The sequence below is a fragment of the Panthera leo genome, chromosome D4 (assembly GCF_018350215.1).
Source record: "Panthera leo isolate Ple1 chromosome D4, P.leo_Ple1_pat1.1, whole genome shotgun sequence".
Lineage (NCBI taxonomy): Eukaryota > Metazoa > Chordata > Mammalia > Carnivora > Felidae > Panthera > Panthera leo.
The window spans coordinates 82,113,492-82,133,394 of record NC_056691.1 but is presented as its reverse complement, the minus strand read 5'-3'; the positions used below and the strand labels follow the sequence as shown (position 1 = coordinate 82,133,394).

Sequence of the window (19,903 nt, the reverse complement as noted above, 5' to 3'; positions counted from 1 at the left end):
CCCTGGCAGATTTGAATTCTGAAATCTCCTCCCCTCCAGAGCATGGGTGCACATGCATGTGCACACACACATATCCTGCTCTTTCACAGCCATCCTTTTTCATGTTTCTGCTGTTGGGCAAGTGTACACAGAGAACTTGTGCTTTATTAATAAGGGTATGATTGTTGCCATCACAGAAATAATGTGTATTTGTGTAGGCCTTTGTCAAGTGCTTTTATATGCATTTTCTCAACTTATCTTTTTCCTAAAACCTGGGTGATTGGCAGGGCAGGTTATGGTCCTAATGTAGGCTGTGCTAATACCGAGGCTTGAAGACATAAAGTCAGCACTTTCCTGGTACAATAAGATGCTTAGTAAGTATTTGTTGGATGGATGGATGGATGGATGGATGGATGGATGGATGGATAGATGGATAAATGAATAAATGGCTAGTTATTCTCACCCTCATGCCCTTTGGATTAAACCATTGCTTCATATTTAGCTATGTGCCAGTACAGGTCTTGATATATATAATAGAAACTAGAATATTTATTGATTACAACTTCTACTTCTGGCTTTGATGGAGTATCTGGTTCTGGACTGGCCTTTCTGTCATTAAAAAACACAAAACTAGGGCCGCCTGGGTGGCTCAGTCTGTTGAGCGTCTGACTTCCGCCCAGGTCAGGATCTCGCAGTTTGTGAGTTCGAGCCCCGCGTCGGGCCCTGTGCTGACAGCTCAGAGCTTGGAGTCTGCTTCAGATTCTGTGTCTCCCTCTCTCTGCCCCTCCCCGCTCATGCTCTGTCTCTCTCTGTCTCTCAAAAATGAATAAATGTTAAAAAAAAATTTATAAAAAAACATGAAACTGGACAAAATATGTGAAGCAACTCTTTCAGGCTTTGGACAACAGGCCTCTGATCTTGAAATTTGTAAAATGAGCCCCACAATTGCCCCTGGTTTCTGCCTGAGAACAATTTCTTGAGCTGGAATCCAAGCAGAACATGGTAGCCTGTGTTGAATCAGAATTTGGGGCAGCTAAAATGGCTAGAATCTTTAGGGCAGGACACTGGAGAAGAGGAGCTCTATGGGAGGGGCTTCCAAATGTTTTTGTGTGGGTTCCTTGTGAATTATTGGTGAAGAGTTGGGCTGTCCATGGGGGAGAAAAGCTGGAAGGTTCATCAGAGTGGCTGCCCCGAAGCTGGGAATGAAACAGAGATGCTAGAGGTTGTACAGCTGTGGGATATTGGAGCTCTGGCCCAGGCAGAACTGAGAGAGAGACCTGATCAACACCCTGGGCGTGTGGGTGGAACACTAGAAAGACCATGAGGTAAAGCAAGGATTGGCAAAGTTAAATAGTTGCACACAGACTGTAGGCCTGGCAAGCCTACAAGATTTACTATGTGGGGGGCACCTGGGTGGCCCAGTCGTTTGAGCGTCCCACCTCAGCTCCTGTGGTGATCTCATGGTTCATGGGTTCGAACACCATATTGGGCTTTGCGATCACAATGCAGAGCCTGCTTTGGATTCTCTGTCTCCCTCCTTTTCTGCCCCTCCCGTGTGTGTGTTTCCTCTCTCTCTCTCTCTCTCTCTCTCTCTCTCCCTCCCTCCCTCCCTCCCTCCCTCCCTCCCTCTCTTCCTCCTTCCCTCTCATTCTCTCTCTCTCAAAAATAAACTTAAAAAAAAAAAAAACAAAAAAAAAACTTACTGTGTGGCCCTGTAAAGAAAAGATTTTCTGACTTCTGCCCTGGAGTTAAAGCCTACTCTGAGCCTTCCCATAACAAAGCCTATAATCAAATCCTGACAAAACCTTCCGAGAAGACAGAACTTGGAGGTTGAATTTTGCCAGGTTATATAGGGACTTGGGAAATGTATTAGGGTTTCCATAGTTCTGCCCTAACAAAAGTACTACTTGGTCTTTTATTTAGAATTAGAATGTTTCTGAGCAGTATTACCCCCTGCAGTGTTTGAGACCTTCAAGCACTGACAGTGACTTTAGCCTATACTCTAATACTTTGAAAGTCTGGTTATTCCCCTGGGTAAATCTGTGTAGGAATATATCTTGTTCCACTTAAAATATACACACACACTTCATAATCTTCTTTGTTGGGGGAACTTTTTGTATCTTTTATTCAATAGCAATATTTGGTTTAAATTGAAAAATGTAATCCCCAAGGGCTAAGACAGCTAAAATAATTTTCTGTTTAAGAGGACCAAGGTTCCTTTTTGTTTCTGAGTATTACATATGTGGGCATAATTTTAAAAACATTTTGAAATTTAAGGGGCGCCTGGGTGGCTCAGTTGGTTGAGCATCTGACTTGGGCTCAGGTTATGATCTCATGGTTCATGAGTTCGAGCCCTTCATCAGGCTCTGTGCTGACAGCTCAGAGCCTGGAGCCTGCTTCGGATTCTGTGTCCCCCCCACCCCCTGCCTCCTGTGCTCGTGCTCTATCTCTCTCTCTTTCAAAAAATAAAAGAAACATTAAAAGAAAACATTTGGAAATTATAAATTGTTTCTGGCATATAGACAAAATAGAATATAGCAAATAATGTGTACTCACCACACACAACTTTTCACTTTTTCCAAATTTGCTGTGGATTCTTTTCCCAAGAAGTAGTACTCAGATACATACTGTGTATGTATTCTGTTCCTTCTTTTTCCCAGTAATAACCACTACTGAATTTTTTGTTTGTCATTACCTTGAATGATTTTTATACTAAAAATAGTGTGCGTGTGTACCCATAAATTATATATAACATTATTTTATGCATTTTTAAGCTTTCATGAAAGGAATCACTTTATACTTCATCTGCAACTAGCTTTTCCACCCAACATTGTTGTGGGTTTAGAAATGATGAAATGTATCACTGTAATTCTTTAACTGCAGTTTGTATCTCCATTCTCTTGTTGATGGACATTTAGTTTTCTAGTGTTTTGTGATTATAAAAAGTGCTGCATTGAACATTGATTTAAACCCGTCTACCTGTGTTTGTGTTGGAGTTTCTCTAGATAATGTAACTGTAACCAGAAAGAATATTGTTGGGGTACCTGGGTGGTTCAGTCGGTTAGGTGTCCGACTCTCTGAGATCATGATCTCACAGTTCGTGGGTTTGAGCCCCATATCAGGCAGACAGTGCAGAGCCTGCTTGGGATTATCTCTTCCTCTTTCTCTCTCTGTGCCTCTGCTGCTTGTGCATGTGTGCTCTCTCTCAAAAGAAATAAAAACTTAAAAAAAATTGTTTTTTTTTACATTTATTTGTTTTTGAGAGAGGCATAATTTAGTAATAACTAAAGGTTATATTAATTTAGTAATTACAAATGCTAACATATATATATTATACATATACATATACATTATATGTATGTATATATACATTACATACATATACATAACATATATATGTAATATATATTATATAACATGTTAATACATGTTATTACATATGTTAATATATGTTAATATATATTATATATAATATTATATATATTAATTTAGTCATAACTAAAGGTGAGGGGCAGAAACAGAGGGAGACACAGAATCCGAAGCAGGCTCCAGGCTCTGAGCTGTCAGCACAGAGCCCGATGTAGGGCTTGAACCACAAACCGTGAGAACATGACCTGAGCCGAAGTCGGATGCCCAACTGACTGAGCCACCCAGGAGCCCCAGAAATTAAAAACTTATAAAAAAGAAAAAAATAGTATTGTTGTTTATAGGATACCCACATCTTTGACTGTTGGTTATTACTAAATTGCTCCCCAAGATGGTTTTATATTTCTAGTTTTGTGCAGTTAATATGGATTCTCTAAAGCAGATATGTTGTGCCTGAAGAAAATATGACATGAAAATCTCATTTTACTACTGGTAAATTGAAAATTGGCTGTTTAGATTCTTGATAAATGTGGTCCTGTTTAAAAACCTTTCTTAGATTTCTATAAGGAAATATTTGAACATACGCAAGTAGAGAGAACCCCCTTGAACCATGGATAACGTGTCATCAGCTTACAGTAATTATCAACATAAGTCTAGTCTTACTTCACTATCCCTCAACTACATTACTTTGAAGAAAATCCCAGATTTTCATATAATTTCATCTGTAAATATCTCTCAAATTAGATATGAATACCCCCACCAAGAGAAACCTATATAATACCATTATCACCCTCTAGAACTAATTCCATAATGTTGACAAATTACTCCATGTTCAAATTTTCTCACCTATCTCATTTTTAGTTTTATCTATAATATTTAAAATATGATTACATTGTAAAAACATATACTTTTAAGGATTAAGTTTAATCTGTCTCATATAAAATGTACTTGTAGATTTCTATTTTTATTACAGAATCATGTTTAAAGACAGTACCTAAAAAGTAATCTAGGTGTAGTCTCACCCTTTTACTTTATAACTGAAGGAATTGAGGCTCAGAGAGGTTGAGATTTGTTCAAAATTGGCCAGTTTATTAGTAGCAGAGCTGGAATTTGAAGGCAGATCTTCTTACCCTAAACCCATTGCTCTAATATGAATTACATTGTATTGCCTACCTTATATTGTTTTGTAGCTCATTACCTCTATCAGCTTTGTTGTTTTGTTCTTTGGTTTATTTGCTTACTTTTTAGTAATCTCTACACCAACGTGGGGCTCAAACTCACGACCTGTATCAGTTTTCTAAATCTAGCATTTTAAAGTATTTGTTTCAGTGGCTTTCTTAAATATTAGACTACTGTCTGTACAGTACTAATCTTGTGATTTACATCATAGTGTATTTTAAAAGGAGTTTGTGAAAGGATTGAATTATAATATCAACACTTGTGCCAAAGATATTGAACTGTTCTGAAAAGCTACTTGTCTTTTCTGACCTAGATACACAGTTTCAACTGTGGCAGAGGATGCCAGAAAGAGGAGAATGAGTGTTGGCAAGAGTCTAGAAATTAAATTATTATATTACTAAAGGATCTAATCTGTTTCTTAATTTTTAGTACTGTTACATATGAAAAGTTTTTCTGTATTGACATAATACTTGGTGAAGATATGCATTTTTTTTGAGACTAAACCAATTGTTTATTTTGCCAAGGTGAAGAATGACTTCTATTTGTTTTAAAATTGGTGATTTTTAAAACACTAAATGACTGTTTGCTTATAACTAGGTTGCAGGTTCTGAGGTGGTTTTGCAAGCTTAACTAATTAAGAAAAATAATCATGTCCATTCTCTTTCCAGATACAGTTTCTTTGCCATGCTCTGTTCTGTACAACGGCAACAAAAAGTCTTTTGAGAACCAAAGATACCCTTTGAAGCTTGTTTACCAAGGTGCTGGCTTACCCTTCAGAGTTAAGTGTGCTGCGTTGGGCACGGAAGGATAGAGAATACTTGAATACTTAACTGTTTCTTGGCACATTCATTGCTCCCTTTTCCTTTTGATCAGAATTGTCACAATAAGATATGTAAATTTCAACTGGCCTGATGCTATCACAGCCTTTTAGTGGGAAGAAAATAAATAGCCACTGAGGCATGTACAGTTAGGTACTACTTCATGTTTGATTGTGGTATAAAGGACTAGATTTCAGGTTGAGCTTTGAATTTTTTTTTAATTAATTTTTTTTTTTTTTTAAGTCGGCTCCACATGCAGTGTGGGGTTTGAACTCACAGCCTTGAGATCAAGAGTTGTACATCCACCAACTTAACCAGCCAGGCGCTCCAGGCTGAGCTTTTAAAGATTACCATGCAAAATTAAATATACACCTGCTCTTTGATTTATTCATGGCCACAGTAATGTGAATTGGAAAATGCTGGAGACCCAATCCCAGTTGTAGAGATGGCTCTGCTGGTGTATGATCATAGACAAATTATTTAACATTTTTGTATATTTGTGCTTTCATATTTAAAAAAAATTTTTAATGTTTATTTATTTTTGAGACAGAGAGAGACAGAGCATGAGTGGGGGAGGGGCAGAGAGAGAGGGAAACACAGACTCTGAAGCAGGCTCCAGGCTCTGAGCTGTCAGCACAGGGCCCGACGCGGGGCTCGAACTCACAAGCCTTGAGATCATGACCTGAGCGGAAGTAGGACGCTCAACCGACTGAGCCACCCAGGCACCCCAGTGCTTTCATATTTTTAAAGATTATAAAATAAATTATACCATTAATTCCATATCTTACTACTTTTCAGGGGATTGTGAACATTGACTATGATGCTGTATGAAGAAATTATTTTGAGAAATTCATTTGAGTTTCTCCTTTGTGCCAAGCATTGCTCTAGGTGTACAAAACAGAGAGTAAGCAAAGATATGCCAGTGATAAATCCTATGGAGAGATATAAACAGGGTCAGAGAAGTCCTAGAGGAGGGGTTGCTATGCTATATATGATGATCAGGGATGGGCTCGTAGTAAGGATGTTTAAGAAGACAACTGAAGACGTAAAGAGGTATGTGCATATCTGTGATAATAAATAGCAAATGTCGAGGCTCTGAGGAGGAGAATGTGTGACTTGTTTGAGAAAAAGCAAGGCTACCAGTGTGGATGGAACACTGAAGGGGGAGCAGTAGGGGAGGAGGCCAAGAAGTTCAGGGGAATCAGATTATTAGGGATTTGTAGGCCGTTAGAGAGGTGTTTAAGCAGAGACCAAGCCCTTGGAAGGTTTTGAGCAAAGCATGATATGACCTAATTTAAATTTTAAAGGGAACACTGTGGATGCTATTGCTCTAGGTAAAGAGAACAAGGTAAAGGTGAAAGATTTGGTGATGGATTAGATATGGGGTGTGGCAGGAAGAGAGCTGTCAAGGAGGACTCTTTTTGAGATAAGCTATCAGAAGGAGTAGTTGCCTTCTCTTGAGAGAGGGAACACTGGAAGGAGCAAAGTAAAGTTTTGTGTTTTTTTGGGGGGGATGGGTCAGGAATTAATTTGGGGCATATTTAAAACTTCTTTAGACATCCAGGTGGATGTGTTGATTATGTATTTGAGTGTGAGTCTAGAACTAAGGGTGATATAAACTCGGTTGCCCTCAGTGTATAGGTGGTATTTAAAGCCTCAAGCCTGAGTGAGATTGCCAAATGAGTGCAGGTACAGTGGTGAAGGGATTCAGTGTGAGGGCTGAGTCCAGCTGCATTCCAGCAGTCAGAGGCTCTGGAGATAAGAAAGAAAGGAGCCGGTGGAGTAATTTATGAAGTAGGAAGAGAACTAAGAGTAGAGTACTGGATGGAAGCCAAGGGAAGTAAAATGTTTCGAGTAGGGAACAGTCAGCTGTGTCACCTGTTGCTGAGAGGTCAGCTGAGGTGAGGACTGAGAATTGTTCACAGTATTTAAACACTATGGGAGTCCTAGGGGACCTTGGCATGAACTGTTTCAGTAGAGCATTGGTGTGAGAGGCTGATTGGGGTGAATTTAAGAGAGAATGGGAGGTGAGGAAATGGAAACAGAAGTGTAATCAGAGAATTCTGCTTTAAAAGGGGCAGAGAATTGGGTGTGGGGAGCTAGAGATCAAGGAAAGTTATGCGAGACAGAGAGCAGAGGGAGTGATTACTGGAGCTATATTCTTGAGTAGGCAAAAGGGGATGGGTTCTAAGAGGGTTTGAGTTGAGAGCTCTCCATTAAATAGGAATAGAAACAGTTCATTCATAGTAACAAGGAAGAACAATATATGGGAAAAGATGCAGCAAGGTTGGTATTTTGCATGAAGTAGAAAGCAGGATGAGCGGTCGTGTGAGGATATGGGAGGGAGGTACAGGCATTTGAAAAGAGAAGAGAAGATTGGAAATAATCAGTAATAAAGTGAATGAGTTTTATTTTTTTCAATGGGGCTTCTTGGACATTGCAGGATGGTTAGCATCCCAGGATACCAAATGTCGGGATTACTCACCTAGTCATTATGAAAACCAGGAAACTCTACCTTACGTTTTCAAATCCCACAGGGTTGCAGTACCATCACTGTTTGAGAACTGTTGATTATTGGGCCTTTTGAGGATTGATCATGAATTTAGAAAACAACCAATAAACACAATTGTGTGTTGTTGTTTTTTTTTCCCCCTCCCTAGTCATATCCGTTTGTCCAGGGTTATCGGTGTGGCGTAACCTGGAGAGTTGGATTTAAGCAGAGTTGGAGTTTTGCCGGGAGAGGATAACAAAGGGAGTTGCTGATGTAAATGAGTGACACATAATGGATTGTGTAATTTCAGTTGGATAAGGATAGAAGTGAGGGCATGAAAAGGGTGAGGGATCGTGAAAGGTGGTAGGATTAGGGGATTACCGGCGTTGGTGGAGAGTGGTTGTCTAAAGTAGGAAAGAAGATGAAAACATGCAAGGAAAGGAAAACAAGGAATGGAGAGTCCAGAATTTTAGAAGGATCATCTGTGTGGTTATTGAAATTGCTAAGAATTATGCCAGGAGTAGAAGTTGATTGTGTGTCAGTGAGCTAAGTAGTAAAGTCCTGAAGGAATGGGAGAGGGTTTGGGGAATTAATCCAAGATGGGTGAAATAAGTCAAGTAAATAATAGAATTTGTGCTTATGGAGGAAGAGTCAGAAATTCCCTGTAAGTCACTGTGATGATGACTGAGATGATGATCTCCCATGGAGATAAGGGAAGAGATGGTGACCTTTCAGATGGAAACTTCTTGGATTCTTCAGTTAGGTGCTCCCTAAGGAAAGATAAATCCGGGGTTGAATTCACATTTTTATTGAGCCTCTCTTGAGTGCAGGTCATTGTACTAGGTGCTATGGAGATAAAGGTAAGTTATTTCATTCAGGAGCTTGTGATAAAAATAACTGAAGCTGAGTATTAGGAAGTTGAAAAAATGCTGGATGGCTCAAAGAAAGAGGAATTATATTCAACTCAAGCACTGGATAAAGCTTCATGGAGGGCTATATTTGAGACGGGACAGTTGATGAATAAATAGAACAATGACAAATTCATGGTGGAGTAGAGGTTGCAGTCCACATAAGGGAAACGTTTAACTTAAAGCTTAGCGCTAGCACACTGCAAGGTGTTTGGGGGAAGAGTCATTATTCTTATTTTGGCTGGAACTGCAGTGGTGAGAGAAAGGACGGAATGAATTACATTAGTGTTGTATTATGGAGGACCTTGGTGCCACACAGAGTGGATGAATAGAATGCCGGTTGCTTGGGTAATGATTAGTCATTGAAGGTTTTGGAGGGGAACGTGATATTTTCTAGGTAAACTTTCCCATAAAGAAGGGCTGGAGTGGAGAGAGAATAGTGTAGGAGAGGATAAGTTCCTATAAATGGTAAAACACGGCAAAACTCGATACTGTAGTATACGGGACTTGAGAATACAGGTATCTTTGAGTTAGAAACATCCTTTGTAGTAAAGTAAGGAGCAGAACTCAGGATTTCCATTTTCATGCTCTATCCCTTTTCCTGTTTTTAATTCAAAGTGCTTGTCTTACAAGTTTTCCTTACTTGGCTTTCAGAACAGCACAGTTTTGTTTTTTTTTTTTTTTAAGTTTGTTTGTTTATTTATGTTTTAAGTAATCTCTGTACCCAATGTGGGGCCCAGACTCACGACCCTGAGATTTAGAGTTGCTTGCTTTACCAACTGATCCAGCCAGGCACCCCCAGAATAGCACAGTCCTACTTTATTTACCTCCTACCTATCAGGCCACTCCTTCTCTGACTGTAGTTGTGCCTCTTCGTTCTGCTCTCTCCCATTCATTAGTATACTTACTCTCTTGGTGGTCTTGTGGCTTTACATTCTGCCTTTATCCTGAAAATTACCAAATTTATATCTTGATTCAGACCTCTCTTCTAAACTCTAAGTTAATACCCAGTTGACTACTTAAAATATCTAATCAGTGTCTGGGATTCAGCATGTACAAAGCTGAATTCCTGATCTTAATCCCAAAACTTGCTCTTCCTGCACGTTTCCTAACTCATCTGCTCAGGCCAAAAACCTTGATGTTGGTCCTGATGCTTCCAGTTCCCTCACACTCACACATCCGTTTTGCTAAGTCCCGTCATCTTTCCTTTCAGAATATATACATAATCTGATCACTAACTTCCCAGTGGTTTCCATTCTTCCACCCTTGTCCTCTCTATTATGTGTTTCCACATGGCAGTCATAGTGATCTTTTAAAAGGGGCACTTGGGTGGCTTAGTTCGTTAGGCGTCTCAACTCTTAGATCTCGGCTCAGGTCATGATCTCTAGGTTCATGAGATAGAGCCCTGTGTCGGGCTTTGTGCTGACAGTGTGGGATCTGCTTGGGATTCTCTCCCTCTTCTCCACCTCTGCGCCCCGCCCCTCCCCTGCTTGTGCAAGCACGCACTTTCTCTCTCAAAATAAACATTAAAAAAATAAATAAAAATATGAGTCTGATAATTATCACTTCTCTGCTCAAAACCCTGTAAGGGTTCCCCATCTCATAGTGAAAGCCACAGTCTTTAAAATGACTAGAAGGACCCCCTGTTTCAGGAGCTGACAGACTATCGCCCACGGACCAAATTTGGCCTACTGCCTGTTTTTGTATGACCTGCAAGCTAAAATGGTTTTTATATTTTTAAATCCTTAAAAAATAAAAAAAAAAAATTGATATTTGTGAGGTGAACATCATATGAAATCAAGATATCTGTGCCTGTAAATAAAGTTTTATTGGAACACAGCCAGTCTCATTTGTTCACATCTTATCTGTGGCTGTATTTGCACTGCAAAGGAAGAATTGAGTGGTAAGGACCTTACAGCTTGAAAAGCCTAAACTATTTAATATCTAGTCCTTTAAAGAAAACATTTGTCATCCTCTGTCCTAAGTGATCTGGTCCTCACTCTTACCGCTCTGTCCTTGCTACCCTTTTCTCCCTCTACTTATCCTTCTCTAGCCCTCCACTGACTTTGGGCTCCTAGTTCTCCACCTCACCAGGCACATTCTTCCTTTCCCTGCCAGGATTGCTCATTCCATACATGTGTGCTTGGCTGACTCCCTTACTTCGTCAATTCTTTGCTCAGGTGTCTCCTCAGTAAGGGCTGACCATCTGCAAGGTTGCATTTCCCCTCGTATACTGCCTTAATGCACTTGCACTGCCCCCTTCTTTCTTTTTCATAGTACTTCACACCTTCTAACATACTGTTTAATTTACTTAGTTTTGTACTTATGGCTTTGTTGTTTTTCCCTCTCTGCTCTTAAATAACAAAGGTAGGGATTTTTGTCTGTCTTGTTCACTGCTACATCCTAAGAGCCTAGAATATTGGCTGGCATATTATAGGTGCTCAAATAAAGACTTGCTGAGATGCATTGAACTGTTGGTTCTTTCACCAAACAAGCCATCTAACTGGGTGGCTACAGTTCTGTCATGTAACTGTTCTGTCAAGGATTGGAAAGGACTGGTGTCTGTTTCAGTGAGGAGATGTTTTCCTGTTACCACTCTGGTTACTTGCTAACATCTTTTTCATCTTGCTCAGGGACAGTAAGTATTCAGAAAGTGTTCTGGTTCAATGTAGCTAGCTCCTACAGCCCATTCTTTTTTCTTTTCTTTTTTTCTTTTTCTTTTTTTTTTTTTTTTTTGATGTTTATTTTTGAGAGAGACAGAGCACAAGCGGGAGAAGAGCAGAGACAGAGGGAGACACAGAATCCGAAGCAGGCTCTAGGTTCTGATCTGTCAGCACAGAGCCCGACACGGGGCTTGAACTCACAGACCATGAGATCATGACCTGAGCCGAATTTGGACGCCCAACCGACTGAGCCACCCAGGCGCCCCTCCTACAGCCCATTCTATGTTAGGATTGTAGCCATGGGTACCACTCTTGTTTAAACTGTTAATTGGGACTGAGTGCCTGGCTGGCTTAGTCACTTGAGTGTCCGGCTCTTGGTTTAGGCTTGGGTCATGATCTCATGGTTTGTGAGTTTGAGCCCCACATTGGGCTCTGTGCTGATTTCATGGCACCTGCTTAGGATTCTCTCTCTCTCAAAATAAATAAACTTAAAAAATAAATAAAATCTTAAAAACAAATCCTGTTAGTTGATAAAGGACCTTTTGACCTGAGCCCAGTGTTGCAAGGCTTCAAATGACACGGTGGGATTGAGCTTTTCCATCATTCTAGGTATTTTGGGTAAGGATGAAAAGCTAGATTTTTGGACTAGGTATATGTAATTTGTAGGTTTTTTGGTTTTTCCTTATGTACCTTTTTTATGTAGAAAATAAAAGAGAATTTCCAGGGGAACATTGTGAAATTCAGTGTTATTTTTATTTGTGTGTGTGTGTGTGTGTGTGTGTGTGTGTGTGTATGAGAGAGTGAGAGAGAGAGAGAGAATGTGTGGGGGGGAGGGGCAGAGTGTGAGGGGGACAAGAATCCAAAGCAGGCTTCATGCTGAGAGCAAACAGACTAATGCAGGGCTTGAACTCATGAACTGTGAGATCGTGACGTGAGCTGAAGTCAGATGCTTAACCAACTGAGCCGCCCAGGCACTCCTGAAATTCGGTGTTCTTTTTGTGTGAGTATTATATATAAACTCCGTACCACCATGTAGAGAAAGTTTATTTGAAGGTATTTGGGGGAGGAGTATTTGCTCTTTGTGTGTCTGAGTTGATTCATACCCTGTTGTATTCCCAAGCATGGTGCGGGGTACAGAATAGACAGTTAATTAGTACATATGTATTTGCTTGTGAATCTCATTATCTTAAAGTGATCTTGGCGTATCAGTGAGGTCTTTTTCTAATTTTACCTTACCCATCTTTTTTTCTTTTTTCTTTTTTTTTTTTTTTTTACAATTTACTGATTTATTTTGAGAGAGAGGGAGAGAGTGAGCACATGGGTGAGCAGGGGAGGGGCAGAAAGAAAGGCAGAGAGAGAGAGAGAGAACCACACTGTCAGCACAGAGCCCCATTCAGAGCTCGAACCCACAAACGGTGAGATCATGCCTTGAGCCGAAATCAGGAGTTGGACATAGAACCAACTGAGCCACCCAGGAGCCCTATCCTTTTCCTTTCTTTTAAGTTTGTTTATTTTTGAGAGGGACAGAGGGGCAGAGAGAGAAGGGGGAGGAGGGAGAATCCCAACCAGGCCCTATGCTCTGCTCTTAGCTTGACATGGGGCTTGGTCTCATGAACGAAATCATGACCTGAGCCTAAACCAAGAGTTGGACTCTTAGCCAGCTGAGCCCCCCAGGTGCCCCATCCTTCTTCTTCTTTTTTTTTTTTTTTTTTTTTTTTTTTTTTTTTTTTTAAGTGTATTTATTTTTGAGAGAGCAGAGCATGCAGCCTGATGCAGGGCTCGGTCTCATGACTGTGAAATCATGACCTGAGCCTCTGAGGCCTGAGTGGGACTCTTAACTGACTGAACCACCCAGGTGCCCCAAAGCCTTTTACCTTTCAAGGTCAGTTACAAAAGATGTAATATCACCACCAAGAGTGTAATCCATGAAAGAAAAAGTTGATGAGTTGGACTTCATTAAAATTAAAAACTTCTGCTCAACGAGAGACTATTAAGAGAATGAAAAGAACTCTTAAAACTAAAGACCAAGAAAACAGACAACCCAATAAAAAAAAAAAAAAATGGATAGAAGATTTGAACAGGCCACCTTACCAAAGATGTACAGATGGCAAATAAGCATATGAAAAGATACTCAACATCCTGTGTCATCAGGGAATTTCAAATTAAGCAACAGTGAGATACCACTGCACACCTATTAGAAGGGCTCAAGTCCCAAACTTTGACAACACCAAATGCTGATGAGGATGTGGAGCAGTAGGGGCTCATTTACTGCTGGTGGGGATGTAAAATGGTACAACTGTGTTGGATGAAAGAGAGTCTGGAAGTTTCTCACAAAGCTAAATTAAACATTGTCTTGCCATATGATCCCATAATCGTTCTCCTTGGTATTTACCCAAATGGGTTGAAAACCTGTGTCTACACAAAAATCTGCATACGAATGTTTATAGCATCTTTGTTCATAATTGCTAAAACTTGGAAGCAACTGAGATGTCCTAAAGTAGGTGAATGGATAAAAAACTGTGGTCCATCCGGACACTGGAATATTATTCAGTGATAAAAAGAAATGTCAACTCATGGAGGAATCTTAAATCCATATTGCTAAATCAAAAAGGCCAATCTGAAAAGACTACATACTGTATGATTTTAACTATATGACATTTGGAAGAAGGAGGGTTTGAATAGGTGGAACATGGGATTTTTAGGGCAGTGAAGCTGTTCTGTATGATTCTGTAATGGTGGATGCATGTCATTATACATTTGTCAAAACTAGAATGTACAACACAAAGAGAACCCTAATGTAAATTATGGACTTTAATAGTGTTGCATAAACATTGGTTGTTCAGCAGTTGTAACAAATGTATCACACTGATGTAAGATGTTAATAATAAGGGAAACTGTATGTGTGTGGTATGGAGAAGGGGTACATAGGATTTTCTCTATTTTTCACCCAATTTTTCTATAAACCTGAAAGTCTGAAAAAAACGCACTGTTTGAAAAAGCAGTGCTCGAATCCCCAGTAGCTGGGGCACCTGGGGGTCTCATTTAGTTTAAGCATCTGACTCTTGATTTTGGCTCAGGTCATGATCTCGCGGTTTGTGGGATTGAGCCCTGTGTCAGGCTGTGCACTGACAGCATGGAATGTGCTTGGGATTCTGTCTCTCCTGTATCTACCTCTCTCTCAATCTCTCTCTCTCTCTCTCTCTCTCTCTCTCTCTCTCTCTCAAAACAGACAGACATTAAACAAAAAGAATAGTAACTGTCCTTCTCTATTAAAAAAAGAAAAGAAAAAGCAGTGCTTGATTAAAAAAGTGAAACACATGCACATGCTTATACATATACATTCCACCTGCTGCATAAAGCTGCTCTTATTTAATAAGTAGAGCACACCTAATATTTTCCTATGCTCTGTTTTTAAATGTATACATAACTCATGTGTTAACAAAATGTTTTATTTGATATTTGAGGGCTTTTTTTCCCCCTCCCTCCTAAAGCCATTTATTGAGCGTGTACTGTTTGGCAAATACTCTTAGGTATTTTTCATTTAGTTTGAGGTACATCCTATTTCCCCCATTGCACACGTGGAAAACCTCTGGCTCAGAGAAGTGACATGGCAAATCAGATGCTTTAGTCTAGGCCCATTTGGCTCAAAAGCCTGTGTGCTATATAGACTTGGTAATTCACATAGACAGATTTTTTTGAGATTGCTAAAGTTTAGCCCCTAACATGAGTGTAAGTGCCTTTCGAGTGAAAATATTATTGAAGATTGTCTAGGTTTAAATTGGCTTTACTGTGTACTTTTGCTTTGTGTTTTCAATTAGGTTATATTACCTCTTTATGCTCTAGTTTCCTTATGTGTTAAATGGAGATAGTAATTGAAATTTTGAGGATTAAATGAGTTAATATATGAAAAGCTCTTTGAACAGTGCCTGGTACAGAATATGAGTTACATAAATGTTACCTTATTAATTAGTAGCAGAATTTCATTTCATAGATAAAAGAAACTGAGACCCAAAGAAATGAAATTATTTTCTGAGTCATGTAACTTTCTAAAGTCACTTAGCTATTAAGTGGCAAAGTTGAGTTTTTTTTATTTCAAGGCCAGAATTTTATCTGTTAATTGTTTTTGTTTGTTTGTTTTGTTTTGTTTTGAGAAAAACTCTTGACTCTGAGTTTGGTTTGGGACCAGGAGGCCTTTGTCCTTGATTAGTTGTATGGCCCTTAATATCTATAGTTCTTTTGTAAGCTGAGGGGTGGGTGGCGTTGGGCCAGACGATTTCTAAGTTGCTTTTACAGCACCAGCAGAACGTTGCTTTTATCATGGATTGTTGAACTGTGCTATAAGTCCTGAAGTTCCTCGAGCTGCTTGATGCATGCATAGGGTGGTTACTCTCTGTGCTAAATGACTGAGGAATGCTGTATTTTGACACTGGTGATCCACAGTTTCTCCACTAACATCACCTTTCTTTTTAATGTTTATTTTTTAGAGAGAGAGAGAGACAGCGAGCGAGCACAAGCAGGGGAGAGGCAGAGAGAGAGAAGGAGAGCTAGAATCCAATGTAGGCTCCAGGCTCTGAGCTGTCAGCACAGAGCCCAATGTGGGGCCCAAACCCCTGAACCATGAGATCATGACCTGAGCAGAAGTTGGACATTAACTGACTGAGCCACCCAGGCGCCCAAACAATTAATTTTTTTAGTGTTTACTTTTGAGAGAGAGGGAGAGAGAGTGAATGTGAGTGGGGGAGGAGCAGAGAGCAAGGGAGACACAGAATCCGAAGCAGGCTCCGGGCTCCAAGCTGTCAGCACAGAGCCCCATGTGGGGCTCCGACCCACGCACCATGAGATCATGACCTGAGTTGAAGTTGGACGCTTAACCGACTGAGCCACCCAGGCGCCCCAGCTTTTTCTCAGCATTCTTCCCTGCTTTCAGTCTGCCATCTTAATATGGTTGAATTTTTGGCCTTACTTTTTTAGAGTGAAGCACGTGAACTTTGCTATCAGTTCTCAGCTGAACACATAACAATCTTTTTTGGCTGCTGGATTCACAGCTAAATACTAAATGGTTGAATCTGCTAGAATGGTGGAGCAGGGTTGGGAATGGGAAATGGCCAGACTTAACTTGTGTAGTACGATCTGTATACAAAAGGACCTTTGAGACATATCTTACCATGGGATCATGTTTCTTAACTTCTTTGTATGAAAAGACCCTAAGAATTGTAGCATGTCTGTGTTCTCTCCTTTGTGTGTTATGTGTGATAAAGTAAACCCCATTGATGAGTTCAGTTACATAATCTTTTGTTTTTGTTTTTGTTTTTAAATCAAGCTTCAGCTTATTTCAGGTGGATTTTGTGGAGTCAGGGAAGTTGGTTACAGGATATGAATAGTTTTGCATGTAGGTCACAGCTGAGTATCATTTGACTAAAATTGTGGGTTTGTTTTTTAATGTGCAGTATTGGGGAGTGTTATGTTACACCTCTAACTTTCCTAGTCCCAAAAATTCAAAAAGGATTTGTTTTTCTTTAAGGGAACAACTGATAGTATTCGGAAACTGTTACAGGCAAAAATATGGGGTGGGGGAAGTTCCTTATTTAAAGGAAATTTAAAGGAAAGATATTGAGATGAAGAGGAAGCTATTTTTTGTGTTTATTTTGTGGTGTGTAAATAACTTCTGATATCCCTGATATCCACGTAGGTAATCATGTGTTCTGTTTTGATAGTTACTCTCTGTTTTGTTTTGTTTTTTTTAAACATCTTGGCTTATAATTTATAAGGATTTCATCAGTGCTCAGAAGAGTTTACTTTTACCTTATCTGGAATAAAATCTCATAAAGATGGAATAAAAGGGTAATAGTAATTAAGTCTCTGGGCAGAAATATACGGTGGGATTTTGACTACAGTCATCCATGGGTAATGAAGTCAGGATCTAGTGAATATTGAGGAATTTGGCATAATAGCACATATAGGCTAAAATCTGGGAGCAGGGTCTCTCAGGAGTTAGGGGAACAGAGCCAAAAAAGCATTCTGAATTTTAGGCCTAAAAATGATTAAAGAAGAAACATTGTGCCAACATGTACTGTCTGATGGCAACATCAAATGGAAAAGCTTCATGATTTCAATTAATGGTGTTATTATATTTTCAGGTGGATTATCTACTTTTTGAATAGGTCTGGCTAATGCTAATTTCTTTTTTTTTTTTAATTTTTTAAAAAATTTTATTTTTTTTAAGAGACAGGGACAGAGCATGAGTGGGGGTAGGGCAGAGTGAGAAGGAAATACAGACTCCAAATCAGGCTCCAGACTCTGAGCTGTCAGCTCAGAGCCCAGACACAAGGCTTGAACCCATGAACTAGAACAAGATCACATGACCTGAGCTGAAGTCGGACGCTCAACTGACTGAGCCACCCAGGCGCCCTGTGGCTAACGCCAATCTCTAATTGAAAGTCTTATGATTAATTGCAACATTGTTGCCACCAGTAGTGGTAGTACTTTTTCAGGTAGTACTTCTTTATTTTTTATTCTAAAAAAATTTTTAATTTTATTATTATTTAAAATTTTTTTTTTAAGTTTACTTACTTAGAGAGAAAGAGAGCGAGCCTGGGCCAGGCAGAGAGTGGGAGAGAGAGAAAATCCCAAGCAGGTTCTGTGCTGTCAGCACAGAGCCCAACCCGGGGCTCAATTTCATGAACCCTGAGATCATGACCTGAGCTGAGTCGGACACTCAACCGACTGAGCCACCCTTCAGGTAACACTTCTTTACTGAATCTGTGTCTGTTAATGTATTTATCTCACTGAGTATGAGTCAGCCAGCTGCCGCACTGTGGCTACCAGGGGGGTTACTTTTTTGGCCATAGCACTTAGGCTCTCGGCCCCAGGCCTTCAAAAGATACGTTTAGCTTTTGTTTGAAATGAGGTCATTTTCCTCTATAAAGATTATTTCTTTTTAGTCAATACGCATGTTTAGAAGCTCCACATTCAGATATGAAACTGCTTGTAAATAAGCATTTTTGAAAAGTTGTTTTTCTTTTTGTCTTGCAGGTGTATTCCAGAGAATAAGTCTTCAAACACCTTTGCCATATTGTCTCTGAGCTGTCAGGGGACTCAGGCTTATGAGGAGGTACTGTCACACAAAACAGTGTCTAGTGAAGACGACAAGAAAGTGGGGAAAGGATTGGAAAAAGAAGCTAAAACACTATAGGAAACCATGGTAGGTATTATTCATGTTTCCTTAATTTAGTTCTAATAAATTCCAATTAGTTTAAAATCGGAAATGTTAATGACGAGGGCAAGTAAAAAACAATGGTGTTAAACTTTGGCTCTCGTGCATCAGATAAAGATGGCCCTCCACTATTTAAGCAAAGCCAGTGAGTTCAGATTTATTATGAGCCCTTTAAACCACAAGATGGAGCCCCATGAGCCTTCAGGCCATAAATTATTAAATACTCATAAATAATATTTTCTAATAAAACTGGTGTTAGCAAACTGATAGGAGGATGGCTTAGGTGACCTTGAACTTGAAATTATGTAATTTTTCACTAGTCGTTTCTCTGAAGTTTAGTTTTTTCCAGTGGAAATTAAAAATCTTGAACCAGTCCTTTAATGAGTGATGTGAATGGTGTAGGAGTTTATGAAGTTTGAGTATTGAACTCAAAAAGTCACCTTTTCCCACATGCTTTCAAAGTAACAGGATCAAGTGTTGAGTGTATTGGGGGCACTGAATCTTCTCTCAAGAAACCTTGCTTTTTGTGGGAAGTTCATACTCAAATGAGATGTTAAATGAGATCATAGCCTTTGGTGCCTAGTGTATTAACTGGTAAAATGTGTTGAATTTTTTCCTCTAGTATTTTGGTTCTGGAGGATGTTGTGTGAATTTTTTCCCTAAGTATAAGTGAGAAAAGGCTTAAAAAAGATGTTATAAGTGGGAGAAAAAGCACAAAAATATTAATCATCAGTATGTTTGAAATATGTTGTTTAGCAAGCCTGATGGTATTTCTTTAAGTGTTAGTTGATTTTTAAAAAATTTGTTCTAGGGATTATAACTTAGTTGATTTCCTCTTTAGAGAAGAAATTCTCCAAATATTTTAGTTCTGGATGGTGGGGCAAATGTTAGTTAACTTGGGATTTTCTCTGTCATTTAGTTTTAGTTGAGATGTAAGAAAGGACACTGGGACTTGGTGTTTTCTCGAATATGAAATATTTGCCTCTTTAGCTCATTTATTTATTATAGTCTTGATATTTTTACAATTTAAATGTTTTTTAATATTACTTGTCATAGTTGATAAAACAAATTCCTTTCCTAGTTTATTCATTTTAAATTTAGATTTTCTGGTGTAGTAATTTAATTGGTTGGTAGGTGTTTTCCAATGCTATTGCTTTACTTCTTAGATCTTAGATTTGAATGGTAACTTTCTGTTTCTGCATAGTTCTTTTCCAATTTAAATGTATAAATCTTTAAACAAATCCATTTGGACCTTGTTAGGGTAAATAAGATGCCCCCCCCCCTTT

The 19,903-nt window shown here is 39.3% G+C and overlaps 2 protein-coding genes across 20 annotated transcripts in view; both read left to right on the top strand.

The window, feature by feature from the left end:
* Positions 1–18,524, top strand: part of LOC122204864 (basic proline-rich protein-like) — a 78,642-nt gene extending 60,118 nt beyond the window's left edge. For 4 of the 9 annotated variants that reach the window (XR_006195818.1, XR_006195819.1, XM_042912632.1 and 1 more), the window contains 2 exons: positions 5,193–5,282; positions 18,437–18,524. Coding sequence is in view for 6 of the 9 variants with exons in the window: in XM_042912632.1 (XP_042768566.1) it covers positions 5,193–5,267 (75 nt within the window). In the remaining 3 variants the exon portion in view is untranslated. Of the gene's footprint in view, positions 1–5,192; positions 5,304–18,436 lie in introns of all 9 variants that reach the window. The other 5 variants (XR_006195817.1, XM_042912634.1, XM_042912636.1 and 2 more) reach the window with 4 other exon arrangements.
* LOC122204861 (spermatid perinuclear RNA binding protein) overlaps positions 18,516–19,903 on the top strand; it is a 72,824-nt gene continuing 71,436 nt past the window's right edge. For all 11 annotated transcript variants that reach the window (XR_006195816.1, XR_006195814.1, XR_006195810.1 and 8 more), the window contains exon 1: positions 18,516–18,605. Coding sequence is in view for 5 of the 11 variants with exons in the window: in XM_042912626.1 (XP_042768560.1) it covers positions 18,603–18,605 (3 nt within the window). In the remaining 6 variants the exon portion in view is untranslated. The remainder of the gene's footprint in view (positions 18,606–19,903) is intronic.